The sequence below is a fragment of the Schistocerca nitens genome, chromosome 8 (genome assembly GCF_023898315.1).
Source record: "Schistocerca nitens isolate TAMUIC-IGC-003100 chromosome 8, iqSchNite1.1, whole genome shotgun sequence".
NCBI lineage: Eukaryota > Metazoa > Arthropoda > Insecta > Orthoptera > Acrididae > Schistocerca > Schistocerca nitens.
This window is the reverse complement of record NC_064621.1, coordinates 61,192,870-61,207,550: the sequence shown is the minus strand read 5'-3', so window position 1 is coordinate 61,207,550 and position 14,681 is coordinate 61,192,870. Positions and strand designations below refer to the sequence as shown.

General features: G+C 42.4%; 1 protein-coding gene across 3 annotated transcripts in view; it reads right to left on the bottom strand.

The window, feature by feature from the left end:
• Window positions 1-14,681, bottom strand: part of LOC126198433 (phospholipid-transporting ATPase ID) — an 896,650-nt gene that overhangs the window by 172,166 nt on the left and 709,803 nt on the right. For all 3 annotated transcript variants that reach the window (XM_049934743.1, XM_049934741.1, XM_049934742.1), the window contains 2 exons: window positions 9,719-9,881; window positions 6,098-6,190 (listed from right to left, as the gene is read on the bottom strand). In XM_049934743.1, the coding sequence (XP_049790700.1) occupies window positions 6,098-6,190; window positions 9,719-9,881 (256 nt within the window). The remainder of the gene's footprint in view (window positions 1-6,097; window positions 6,191-9,718; window positions 9,882-14,681) is intronic.

Here is a 14,681-nt window from a genome sequence, read left to right as displayed (position 1 = left end):
TTACACAGACATTTATAGTGGTGTACCAAAAGAACAAGAAGTCCAAGTGAAGTTGTCAGTGCCATAAAAAACACCTTGAAAAAGCTAATCAGCTGGGAATACATCAGAAACAGAATTCTGCAAATACATACGAAGCTGAAGGATCACTTTGTCACGATTATCATATTCACCAAATGACAACACCGATTTATCGAAAGAAGGCTTATTCCACACCCAGTTGACAAAATTCCTTGAAAATATAGGGAATCACAAGGAAACAGTTTTACTATAAGACAAACACAAGAACAGGGTGGAAAGCCAACAATGATATAGTGGTGCAACATGATGAAAACCCCATAAAATAGTAATGGTGAAAGTTTGATACAATTCTGTCTGCAAAATGACCAAAGAATTCAAAATATCTGTTTCAAACACAAGATGTCCATAAGTGTAACTGGACGAAAACCAAGCATTAACCTTAAATCCATTATAGACTTTCTCACAATCAAGTGAACAATAAGGCTAGTAGTAAAAGATATGGGGGCTATGAGAGAGAGTGCTGATCACAGATTGTATCAGATCACTTTTTGCTAATATTTACGAAGTCTTAGCCATAATACCACCCCCGTTTTGTACCAGCTAAGGCTAGCGGAAAAACTTGCCACTGTTGAAGAAATTTCTACAGATAAGATGTATGAAATGATTAAAGATTCAATTCATAAGCCAGCTATGAAGAACTGGAAAACAAAGAAATCCAAGAGATATGGAAAATTTGAGGAGTGGTGGAATGACACAGTGCCAGAATAAGTAGAAAATAAGAAATCTTATAATAAATGGTGAAACCAGAAAGCATACAGTGGTTGGTGGGAATACAGAAATAGAAGAAAGGATACACAGAAAACAGTGATTAAGACTAAGTATGAAGCTTGGCATAAAACTGCCAAAGAGATAGAAAAAAAGCATGGAAAACACATGAGCAAATAAAACCTGGGAGGTAAAAATAAAGCACACATCAACCTAATTATTATGCAAGAATGTGTACAACACCACTAAGAATTACTGAGAATAGGGCAAAACACACACACACACACACACACACACACACACACACACACACACACAAAATGAGGTTATGCATATGCAAGCTTTTGGAGCCAGTGGCTCCTCCTACTGGGAGAAGGGCGGAAGGCAAAAGGAGACACGTGAAGCAAAAGGACTGGAGAGGTTTAGGAGAAGAGGTAGATTTCGGAAAAGTCACCAAGAGCTGTGAGTCAGGAGAGACTTAACAGACGGGATGAGAAGCACAGACTGATTGTTGGGGACTGCACCAGACAGAAATATCATCCCGTGCAGTCCCAAACAGTCTTTCCTTCTCATCCTGTCTGGTAAGTCTCCCAAAACTGACAGTTCTGTGGGACTTTTCCTGAAATCTACCCCTTTTCCTAAACCTCTCCAGTCCTTTTCCTTCACTCCTCTTCCTTCCCCTTCAATCTTTCTGCTGGAAGAAGGAGCCACTGCCTCCAAAAGCTTGCATATGTATAACCTCAATTTTTGTGTGCGTGTGGGTGTTCTCCTGCCGCTGCTTGGTGAACAGATTTTTATATCTACCCAAGTCAATTATATTGTCAAAAATGATTATTTTCATTGTTATAACTGAGAACAGAGTACCATTCACTGGGAACCCAATGGAAACTGTAATTAATAATGATAATATCCCACATACAACTCCTGAAGAGGTTCAACATGTCACAAAAAATGAAAGAGCATAGGTCCTGAAGTAATTTACATAGAACTGATTAAAGCAACACCATTGAAACTTAGAGATATTGGCAGTGGTCTTTGACCAAAAAAATCTTAGAGGTAACAAATTTCCAAAGGAGTGAAAAAAGGCTATGATCATGTACATATTTGAGGAGGAAATAGGGCGAGACTGTGCCAACTATCGTTTGATATTAGTGTGATGCCATCCACGACGACAATCTACAGTCGTATCCTAAGAGAAGACGATAGAAAAAGATAGAACTGAATCTGAAGAACAAAATGGATTCACATCTGGTCACACCAATACTGATAGACTCATTGTCTTCAAAAAATCTCATTGGGGAAAGGACAGCAAGGGGCTTACCATCCACCCACCTTGTCTTTATACACCTCCAAGAAGTTTATGACACAATTCTACAAAATAAGTTTAGACATGTCCTATTGATAATGGTGTGCCCTCAAGCTGCATGACAACTGTCAGATTGTACTACAAAGACTGTACGGCAATGGTAAAAGTGAAACATCAGCATTTCAAGAGTCTGATGTGACAAAGGGTCTACACCAGGGATGCACACTCACCCCCTACACTGTTTAAATTCTACCTGGAGGCGGTGTTGAAATCTTGGAAAGGAAATGTAGAAAATTTGGTATTCCCTTAGAAAATGAGATCTAGCTCACCTTATTTTTTGCTGACAACCAAGTGATAGTAAATGGGGACAAGGAATGTAATAACCACATGCTTTGCAAATTAAAAGAATAATATGAAAAATGGGGACATATTATATCATATCTGCAACAGGATATATGAAGGCGGGAGAAAATACTGTTTATGATACCCAAGTGCATGCTAATTTTGTTAAAGGGTATCATAACCTTAAATACTTCGGAGTGACACTGTAATCAAAAATAGAAGTCTGAATGATATAATCAATAAAACCCCCCACGAACCATGGACTTTGCCGTTGGTGGGGAGGCTTGCGTGCCTCAACGATACAGATAGCCATAACGTAGGTGCAACCACAATGGAGGGGTATCTGTTGAGAGGCCAGACAAACATGTGGTTCCTGAATAGGGGCAGCAGCCTTTTCAGTAGTTGCAGGGGCAACAGTCTGCATGATTGACTGATCTGGTCTTCTAACACTAACCAAAACGGCCTTACAGTTGCGGTACTGTGATCGGCTGGAAGCAAGGGGACACTACAGCCGTAATTTTTCCTGAGGGCATGCAGCTTTACTGTATGATTAAATGATGATGGCATCATATTGCGTAAAATATTCCAGAGGTAAAATAGTCCCCCATTTGGATCCCCGGGCGGGGACTACTCAAGAGGACGTCGTTATCAGGAGAAAGAAAACTGGCAGGTAGGTTAGAAAATTTTAAAAGGGAAATGGATAGGTTAAAGTTAGATATAGTGGGAATTAGTGAAGTTCAGTGGCAGGAGGAACAAGACTTTTGGTCAGGTGAATACAGGGTTATAAATACAAAATCAAATAGGGGTAATGCAGGAGTAGGTTTAATAATGAATAAAAAAAAATAGGAGTGCGGGTAAACTACTACAAAAAGCATAGTGAACGCATTATTGTGGCCAAGATAGACATGAAGCCCACGCCTACTACAGTAGTACAAGTTTATATGCCAACTAGCTCTGTAGATGATGAAGAAATTGATGAAATGTATGATGAGATAAAAGAAATTATTCAGGTAGTGAAGGGAGACGAAAATTTAATAGTCATGGGTGACTGGAATACAACAGTAGGAAAAGGAAGAGAAGGAAATGTAGTAGGAGAATATGGATTAGGGCTAAGAAATTAAAGAGGAAGCAGCCTGGTAGAATTTTGCACAAAGCATAACTTAATCACAGCTAACACTCGGTTCAAAAATCATGAAAGAAGGTTGTATACATGGAAGAACCCTGGAGATACGAGGTTTCAGATAGCTTATATAATGGTAAGACAGAGATTTAGGAACCAGGTTTTAAATTGTAAGACATTTCCAGGGGCAGATGTGGATTCTGACAACAATCTATTGGTTATGAACTACAGATTGAAACTGAAGAAACTGCAAAAAGGTGGGAATTTAAGGAGATGGGACCTGGATAAACTGAAAGAACCAGAGGTTGTAGAGAGTTTCAGGGAGAGCATAAGGGAACAATTGACAGGAATGGGGGAAAGAAATACAGTAGAAGAAGAATGGGTAGCTCTGAGGGATGAAGTAGTGAAGGCAGCAGAAGATCAAGTAGGTAAAAAGACGAGGGCTAGTAGAAATGCTTGGGTTCCAGAAGAGGTACTGAATTTAATTGATGAAAGGAGGAAATACAAAAATGCAGTAAATGAAGCAGGCAAAAAGGAATACAAATGTCTCAAAAATGAGATCGACAGGAAGTGCAAAATGGCTAAGCAGGGATGGCTAGAGGACAAATGTTAGGATGTAGAGGCTTATCTCACGAGGGGTAAGACAGATACTGCCTACAGGAAAATTAAAGAGACCTTTGGAGAAAAGAGAACCACTTGCATGAATATCAAGAGCTCAGATGGAAACCCAGTTCTAAGCAAAGAAGGGAAAGCAGAAAGGTGGAAGGAGTATATAGAGGGTCTATACAGGGGCGATGTTCTTGATGACAATATTATGGAAATGGAAGAGGATGTAGATGAAGATGAAGTGGGAGATATGATACTGCGTGAAGAGTTTGACAGAGCACTGTCTTGAAAGGAGGGTATAAGATGAACATCAACAAAAGCAAAACGAGGATAATGGAATGTAGTCTAATTACGTCGGGTGATGCTGAGGGAATTAGATTAGGAAATGACACACTTAACGTAGTAAAGGAGTTTTGCTATTTGGGGAGCAAAATAACTGGTGATGCTCGAAGTAGAGAGGATATAAAATGTTGACTGGCAATGGCAAGGAAAGCGTTTCTGAAGAAGAGAAGTTTGTTAACATTGAGTATAGATTTAAGTGTCAGGAAGTGGTTTCTGAAAGTATTTGTATGAAGTGTAGCCATGTACAGAAGTGAAACATGGATGATAAATAGTTTGAACAAGAAGAGAGTAGAAGCTTTCGAAATGTGGTGCTACAGAAGAATGCTGAAGATTAGATGGGTAGATCACATAACTAATGAGGATGTATTGAATAGAATTTGGGAGAAGAGGAGTTTGTGGCACAACTTTTGACTAGAAGAAGGGATCGGTTGGTAGGACATGTTCTGAGGCATCAAGGGATCACCAATTTAGTACTGGAGAGCAGCGTGGAGGGTAAAAATTGTAGAGGGAGACCAAGAGATGAATACACTAAGTAGACTCAAAAGGATGTAGGCTGCAGTAGGTACTGGGAGATGAACAAGCTTGCATAGGATAAGAGTAGCATGGAGAGTTGCATCAAACCAGTCTCAGGATTGAAGACAACAACAACAACAACAACAACAACAACAAGCAATAAAACTGGCCATGGCAAGCGACTCATAAAACAAATAAATGGCATCCTCTGGAATAACAATGCAACGCAAAACAGAACATATCACCTGTCATTCATTATTGAAATTATCACAACATGTGGTGCAGAGTTGTGGGAACTATATCAGAGGCAGACTGACTGACTGCCAAGATGGATTTTTGGAGACAGAGTTACAGATTTTCTGCCCTTACTCATGATAGATATTACAGAATCAGGGAGATCACGGATGTCAATAGCACAGTTCTCGGGCCTGCTCAGGTATGGACACACATGCCAGACACAAGATGGCAAGAAAGCATGGCAGACCTTCAAGGTGCTGGAAAGATGTCACAAAAGCAAGACCAGTGAGAGGCCTTAATGAAGGAGACTGGAACACCTGAAAATGTTGGAATCTGGGATGCGAGAGGTGGTGCGAGTCTTAGAAAACTTTGTGATGTGTACAAAAAAAGAAACTCAATATCATTATGATAGTGTGGGCAATGACACGTTTTCCTTATTCCTGACTCTCCACAAAAATTTTTCACTTTAAGCTTACGGTAAATGTACTTAACAAAATGATTCACTCTTCAAATACTACTCCTCTGTATTTTTTCTTCCTCATCATTTTAACTCTGATATTTCATTTCTCACTAACTCCAATTGAAAGCTGCCAGAACCAATGCATATTGGCTACATTTTCATCTACTGACATATTTAACACAATACTATTCTAATTGTATGTTTACATCAGTAACTAATGTACGTGTTAACCAAATGATAAGCATTTCCAAATGTTTAAGCAGGCATTTATAATCAAATAATTCTCATACTGACAAATTGTCTGAACCAGCAAGTTATCACTACCTAAATCCTACGTAAGGTGAGATGCTGAATAAGATCACAATTAAATGTCTTTCCATGCACTTACCTCAGTGATTTCTATAAGTTCATTAGTTTGTTCATCAAATATGTCCCCATAACATTTTCCAGCAATTGTACATTTGTTAAACGTCATTATATTCTGCAACAGAATTATTAAATTAAGAATTTCAGAATTATTAAATTAAGAATTTTAGAATTATTTCTCTCTCTCTCTCTCTCTCTCTCTCTCACACACACACACACACACACACACACACACACACACACACACAAGAAAAAAAAAAAGATAAAAGGAGTAGGAATGGGAAAGAGTAGACTTCTAAAATCTGTTTCTTATGAGCAAAATAATAACTCTCATAGATCCCCTAACTCAAAACAGAATAATATTGTTAAATAATACAAAATCATTGTTGCATCATTACATAGTTAAAATTACAGAATCATTTATTCTAAGATATAAACAGTGAACAAAAAAGAGAAAAGACAAATATATACTTGCATCAATGACCACACTTCAATCAGCTACAGGTGTGAATAGCTGTCTCTTTCCTCTCCTTTTTTCTCAGATACGTAAAATAGGTATCACTGTTACAGTTAGCACATTATCAAAAAATTTTATCTGGTTAAATTAACTAAATTTGATATGCTTATTGTCCTTCAGGCAAAATAAGTACACGTAATCTGAACTATAACACTCCAAGGAGGAAAGAGATGGGGTTCTGGGGAGAAGTGGCCAAGAATCAGTGGACAGGCAAATATTTTGTTGTCTAACTCAAAAGAAAGTTAATCAATAGATACTGCTCACTACTGGGATTAGAGGGGGGAAAACCTTATACAAATATATATAGATGTACACTGCCCCAGAACAATACTGGGAATCTTACAAATAAGTTGGGAGAAAAAAAGAATGAGAGCAGCAGGGGGGTGAAGGTGAGGGGAGTTAGTTTCAGCCAGTTAACAGACAACTTGGAAGCAACATTTAAGGATTTTAGCAGAGCCTCACTTGTGACATTTGAGGCAGCTGAAAACAGCCTGGATAAAAACGTAAAACACAGCAGTGTGTGGGTTTTGTGGAGGTTCTGTGGTGCCACGACCACCCACGACTTCGAGTAAACTTGGAGCTGGGCTGTCTCTTCAGCACGGCTGCAAGATCTCATATTGTTGCTGTTCCAGCAGATGCTATTGACGATTGGGCTGTACTTGTCCTGGTCTACACTTGAATAGAAAGGTAAAGACAAGACAGCTAATCTCCTAGAACAAAGTCTAAAGCAAGCCACCAACAAACACAGGTGCACACGAGTGTAGGTAAATAGTTGAGCCGAAACATTGTAAACATCTGTTTCGTGGCAAGTTTGTCCACCTCTGAAACCCAACACAGCCGTGATTCCCCATCATGTAGGTTTTACAAGACCTCGGTAGGTTTCCGGAGGTACATGGCACCAAATGTCTAAGCATACGACTCGCAGTTCCCAAAATTACATGCTGGTGGTTTGTGGGCCAGAGATGGCATCCGGTAGTGTCCCGAATGTATTCCCTTGGGTTCAGATTATGCAAGTTTGGTGGTCAGGGTACAAGTTCACTGTTATGTTCTTCAAAGTTGATTTCTGTGTGAATGCATCTGTGTTACTGGAAATTTTATTAATATAATTTCATATGTTGCACGGCTTTGTACAATTATTTGTTATTATTATTATTATATTATATTATTATTATTATTTCTTTCTTTTCTCAGACGTTATGTCTGGTCAAAAATGGAAAGTGATGCGGACCTTGACCAAGCGTGACTTCCTTTTAACTGTACGGTATGTGTTATATTGCATTTAGGAACTTTCGGGTAATTGAACATGTATCAATAATTACGGATTTCTGTAGTTGTATATATATGTAGCTGTATTGCATTGATGTACTGGTAGATATTGTGTGGTATGACTCCTGTAGTTGATAGTATAATTGGTATAATGTCAACTTTATCCTGATGCCACATGTCCTTGACTTCCTCAGCCAGTTGGATGTATTTTTCAATTTTTTCTCCTGTTTTCTTTTGTATATTTATTATTATTATTATTATTATTATTATTATTATTATTATTATTATTATTATTATTATTATTTATTATATTACATGCTTGGTAAAGAAGCCCACTCCTATGTGCTGGCTCTCAGGCTCCTCAATTGGCATCTAATTCTTAAAGCAACTAGCCAGCCAGTTAAATTTATGTGCTCCTACTATAATTTTGTATTCTTGAGCCACATTTTGGGTGAGCTGGACCCTTTGTGATACTGCCACCATTTTCTGTTATTATCCATTATTCTGCATATTTCTGCTGCCTCAGTGAGCACAAGCTAATTTAAGGATTTCGTACTTGCTATTTCTGGCTGTTCAATGGCGCGAACTGCTAATTTTTAAAAACTGATTATCAATAATTTAATTTTAGTTTAAAAAATTTTAATTTGTTTGTTGCCATAAGATGTTTTACCTGATTTATTAATCTGATACCAGAAAACGTTTTAAGTCAATATTTAGGTTGTACGAACCCGTTAGTGACATGTATTTACTACTCCATTAAGATGCTTCTTCTAAGCCTTATTGTAAGAAGCTGCGGATGGTGGTTCCTTTTGGTTAAAGCAACTAAAGTAAATCTTTGCTAGTACCATCATGAAGCTGTTTTCAGTCTCTAACTTGTAACCAGCCATAGTCGGCAAATAATGACTTAAATACTTTTCTGAGGTGCTCCACTTACTGTGAACTTTTAATTGGCTGTTGGCTGTAAATATTTTTTTTTTTTAAATTATCATTTATTTATTTGCCAGACGTCTTTATCATTCTTAAAATTTTGGAATTCTATGTTGTTTTTTATATATTGTCATGAGGCTTTTCCATTGTTATTAAGCTTGTATTTGTCTGTGGTGCTAAAAGAACAGTAACCAACTGTCTTTCTACATTAGCTTGTCAGTGGAGAACTGTAACACATATTTATTTATTTGCCTTACAAGGCACTTTCTCCAGAACCATAAGAGCTTGCAAATTAAGTGTTCACTGTTTGTTTATTTAGTGACTCTTAATGTTAATAAATTATTGTTAAGATTCTATACGCTTTTATTTGCTCAGCACATTGCCACTCCCCAAGAGACACTACACCTTGCATTCTAGTATTTCCGTAAGAGTCCATCAGAATGTGAATGCCAAAAGGTAGCATATCTTTCCAACGTCATCTTTAATATATTTTTCCTTTTTTCATTCAGGGAAATGACATTACTTAAAATTTCAATTTCCCTGCATCACCGTGTACTTGCGCATGTAATAATGGCACAGTTTTTTTTTTTAAGCCAGTGGCACAAAATATACTAATGAAATCTAAATGCCAACATAATTTTAATTATTTTATGATGACTGTACGTCAATGACCTTTCTGTTACGTCTACAAATTTAAGGAAACAATTGTTGCAGTTCTTGCTGGTGGCAGTGGTGGTAGTGTTTAGCACGCACAGGAATAGGCTCAGAAATGAGATGAGTCATATTCAGCGTATTGTAGAATGTACAAAATAGGTTCAAGAATGGTTGACTCCAATCGTCACTCATAGTTCCACAATGTATTCACTGTGCAGTGAATTGTTAAATGAATGTTCACTTTCTTGGATTACTACCAATAACCGGCATAAAACTTACCTGAGTAAGGGTTCCCGTTTTATCCGAGAAGATATACTCAATCTGTCCCAGTTCTTCATTTAGAGTGGTTGTACGAGCTTTTGCCGACGTATTTGTTTTGTCATAATGCATTTTTTCATCCCAATTTATTAAAAAACTCTGGGCAAATCTTATCACTTCCACACTACAAAAGAATTTGTTATGTTAAAAGCAATTGTGGATTTTGATAAAAATACGGTACTTAAAGTTTTATATGTAATGAGTATTATGTAGTGTTAACAAAAATTTCAAAAAACATTAATACACATTACATAGCATTCACCAATCTACACACAGCGCTGTATAAAAACTTGCATGAAGGAGAGCCTTCAGGAATGTTGAATGAATTTGTGTGTCTTGAAGGAGAGGGAGTAAAGGGGTACACAGGGGCAGAGGGTGACGGGTTAAAGGGGTACACAGGGGCAGAGGGTGACGGGTTAAAGGGGTACACAGGGGCAGAGGGTGACGGGTTAAAGGGGTACACAGGGGCAGAGGGTGACGGGTTAAAGGGGTACACAGGGGCAGAGGGTGACGGGTTAAAGGGGTACACAGGGGCAGAGGGTGACGGGTTAAAGGGGTACACAGGGGCAGAGGGTGACGGGTTAAAGGGGTACACAGGGGCAGAGGGTGACGGGTTAAAGGGGTACACAGGGGCAGAGGGTGACGGGTTAAAGGGGTACACAGGGGCAGAGGGTGACGGGTTAAAGGGGTACACAGGGGCAGAGGGTGACGGGTTAAAGGGGTACACAGGGGCAGAGGGTGACGGGTTAAAGGGGTACACAGGGGCAGAGGGTGACGGGTTAAAGGGGTACACAGGGTCAGAGGGTGACGGGTTAAAGGGGTACACAGGGTCAGAGGGTGACGGGTTAAAGGGGTACACAGGGGCAGAGGGTGACGGGTTAAAGGGGTACACAGGGGCAGAGGGTGACGGGTTAAAGGGGTACACAGGGGCAGAGGGTGACGGGTTAAAGGGGTACACAGGGGCAGAGGGTGACGGGTTAAAGGGGTACACAGGGGCAGAGGGTGACGGGTTAAAGGGGTACACAGGGGCAGAGGGTGACGGGTTAAAGGGGTACACAGGGGCAGAGGGTGACGGGTTAAAGGGGTACACAGGGGCAGAGGGTGACGGGTTAAAGGGGTACACAGGGGCAGATGGTGACGGGTTAAAGCAGGGCAGATGGGGAGGGAGTAAAGTGGGACAGAGGAACAAGGGGATAGGGTGGGGGTGGAGAAAAGGGGATAGGGTGGGGGGGGGTGGAGAAAAGGGGATAGGGTGGGGGGGTGGAGAAAAGGGGAGAGGGTGGGGGTGGAGAAAAGGGGAGAGGGTGGGGGGGTGGAGAAAATGGAGGAGGGTGGGGGGTGGAGAAAAGGGGAGAGGGTGGGGGGTGGAGAAAAGGGGAGAGGGTGGGGGGTGGAGAAAAGGGGAGAGGGTGGGGGGTGGAGAAAAGGGGAGAGGGTGGGGGGGTGGAGAAAAGGGGAGAGGGTGGGGGGTGGAGAAAAGGGGAGAGGGTGGGGGGGTGGAGAAAAGGGGAGAGGGTGGGGGGTGGAGAAAAGGGGAGAGGGTGGGGGGTGGAGAAAAGGGGAGAGGGTGGGGGGTGGAGAAAAGGGGAGAGGGTGGGGGGGTGGAGAAAAGGGGAGAGGGTGGGGGGGTGGAGAAAAGGGGAGAGGGTGGGGGGGTGGAGAAAAGGGGAGAGGGTGGGGGGGTGGAGAAAAGGGGATAGGGTGGGTGGGTGGGTGGAGTAAAGGGGAGAGGGTGGGTGGGTGGAGTAAAGGGGAGAGGGTGGGTGGGTGGAGTAAAGGGGAGAGGGTGGGTGGGTGGAGTAAAGGGGAGAGGGTGGGTGGGTGGAGTAAAGGAAAGAAGGTGGGTGGGTGGGTGGAGTAAAGGGGAGAGGGTGGGTGGGTGGAGAAAAGGAAAGAAGGTGGGTGGGTGGGTGGAGTAAAGGGGAGAGGGTGGGTGGGTGGAGAAAAGGAAAGAAGGTGGGTGGGTGGGTGGAGTAAAGGAAAGAAGGTGGGTGGGTGGGTGGAGTAAAGGGGAGAGGGTGGGTGGGTGGAGAAAAGGAAAGAAGGTGGGTGGGTGGGTGGAGTAAAGGGGAGAGGGTGGGTGGGTGGAGAAAAGGAAAGAAGGTGGGTGGGTGGGTGGAGTAAAGGAAAGAAGGTGGGTGGGTGGGTGGAGTAAAGGAAAGAAGGTGGGTGGGTGGGTGGAGTAAAGGGGAGAGGGTGGGTGGGTGGAGAAAAGGAAAGAAGGTGGGTGGGTGGGTGGAGTAAAGGGGAGAGGGTGGGTGGGTGGAGAAAAGGAAAGAAGGTGGGTGGGTGGAGAAAAGGGGAGAAGGTTGGGGGTGGTGAAAAGGGGAGAAGGTGGGGGGTGGTGAAAAGGGGAGAAGGTGGGGGGTGGTGAAAAGGGGAGAAGGTGGGGGGTGGTGAAAAGGGGAGAAGGTGGTGGGGTGGTGAAAAGGGGAGAAGGTGGGGGGTGGAGAAATGGGGAGAAGGTGGGGGGGTGGAGAAATGGGGAGAAGGTGGGGGTGGAGAAAAGGGGAGAAGGTGGGGGTGGAGAAAAGGGGAGAAGGTGGGGGTGGAGAAAAGGGGAGAAGGTGGGGGGTGGAGAAATGGGGAGAAGGTGGGGGGTGGAGAAAAGGGGGTGGATGGATGGATAGATGGATGGAGAGGTTGGTATGGGCGCATTACAGCAAGTTCTTCAGAGCCCGCTCAAAAACAGATTGAGATGGATGTCAAGAAGATACCCAGAACAGAAAGATAAAACAAAACATAAAACACAGGTAACAATGATTGGAAAACTATGTGCGTACCCACACCGAAGCATGGGCGAAGCATGGCGTCAGCAGTAAAACATGGACAACACAAGACGAAAGTGGTAGAAGTAGCTAAAACAATATAGCATATATGGAAGTGGCTGGCTGAACAGAAGGAAAAAAGGGAGGAGCCAGCCACTCTGAAATACACTAAAACCTCCAGCCTAAAAGTTTGGGGGGCCAGAGTCCAGATATCACAAAACTTTAAAACCCTAGTTACACTCGTCTCATCATCAGCTAAAATAGAGAACGGATCACCACCAATTGTTGCCTCTGCCCTTGCATCACGGTATAAAACTCGTTCTGTTAAAATGTGGCATACGGAGATGTGCACACCATAAGCATCACAAAACGGGGGATCCTCCTGCCATAATAGAAAGCTTCGTGTGAGAGGACAGTTCCAGATCAGAAGCTTGGTATGGGGCTAGTTCTCAGTGTCCCAGTGGCCAACCTAATCCCTTCATTGTGCACAACATCCAACATCTTTAAATAAGAAGGTCTTGCAGGCCCATACATCGTGCACCCATAATCAAGCTGAGATCGCACAAATGGTGAGATCAAACAAATGGTCTGTAAAACTGGAGCAGGCAAGTCCTGTCTGCTCCCCATGTACTGTGTCTAAGACATTTTAAAATACTTAAAACCTTAAGTGACCATTCTTTAAGGTCTCTAAGATGAGGTAACCATGTAAGCTTCGAGTAAAAAATGAGCCCCAGAAATCTCACAGTGTCTTTAAAAGTAAGGACAGTATCCCTCATCCTCAATTCAGGAAAGGTTAAAATTGAACGAGAACGGTGAAAAAGAACACACACAGACTTCTCGTTGGAAAAATTAAAACCACTCTTCTGCACCAATTCATCTGAACTTCTAAGAGGAAGTTGCAGCTGACGTGTTGTTGCAAAACTTGAAAAACAGCAAAACACAGAGAAATCATCCATGAACAAGGAACACTGGACAGGACTTTACACTATGGACTTAATCGTATTAATAGCTATGGCAACGACAGTCACACTTAAAATGCTACCTTGAGGGACACCTTTCTCCTACTCAAAGCGATCAGAGAGGAACATCACCAACTTGGTATTTGAAATATCATGACGAGAGGAAAGACTGAATAAAAATGGGAAGATAACCACGAAAACCCCATTTGTGAAGCTGCTCCAGGATGAGACACCTCCAAGTAGTATTGGAGGCCTTCTCGATGTCAAAAAATACACCCAGAAGGTGGTGATGGTGTAGGAAAGCTTGTACAGCCACCTCCAGCAGAGCCAGGTTATCAAAGGTTGAACCAAACCACCTGAACCCACACTGAAAGCAACTAAGAAGTTGCCGGGATACTAATATCCAGACAAGACGGTGGTTGACCATCTGCTCCAAGGACTTTCACACGTAACTAGTGAGGGCAACACTACGGTAACTACTTGGACATGTGTGGTCTTTCCCAGGTTTTAAAAGAGGAATTAAAACAGCCTCACGCCACAGGTCAGGAAAGCGACCTGATGCCCAAATGGCATTAAAAATTGCAAGGAGGATATCTTTGTTGCACCTTGTGAGGTGCCGTAGCATACTGTAATAGATCCTGTTGTGACCAGGGGATGTGTCACGAGCCGCAGACAATGCAGAATCCAGCTCCCACGTGGATAATGGGCAATTGTGAACGTCATTAGAGGTGGACTGGAAGTCCAAGCAACCCCTCTATGACACTGGAAACCTGGATCCTGACTGGCTGTTTCAGTAACTGTGGCAAAATATGCCACCATAGTCTGGGCAATGTCCTGCGAACCTGTGTGGAGAGTGCTGCTGTTATTTACAGCAGCCATGGGGCACTTCCCTCCCCACCCATAAATTCTCCTGATTGTCTCCCCCACAATGGAACTTTTGGTGGAACGATTAATGGTGTTCAGGAACTGTATCCATGACCTCTTCTTGCTCTCTCGAATAATTCAGCGACATTTTGCCCTCACCACCCAAAAGGCTCCAAGATTCTCAGCAATTGGCCAACACTGGAACCTACACAGAGCTGCACACCTAGTCCTAACTGCAGAGCGGCATTCGGCACACCACCCAGGGACAGGTTGACTCTTCTGGTGGCCCATGGACTGTGGAATGGATGTTGCAGCGGCGAGGTGGACCATTTT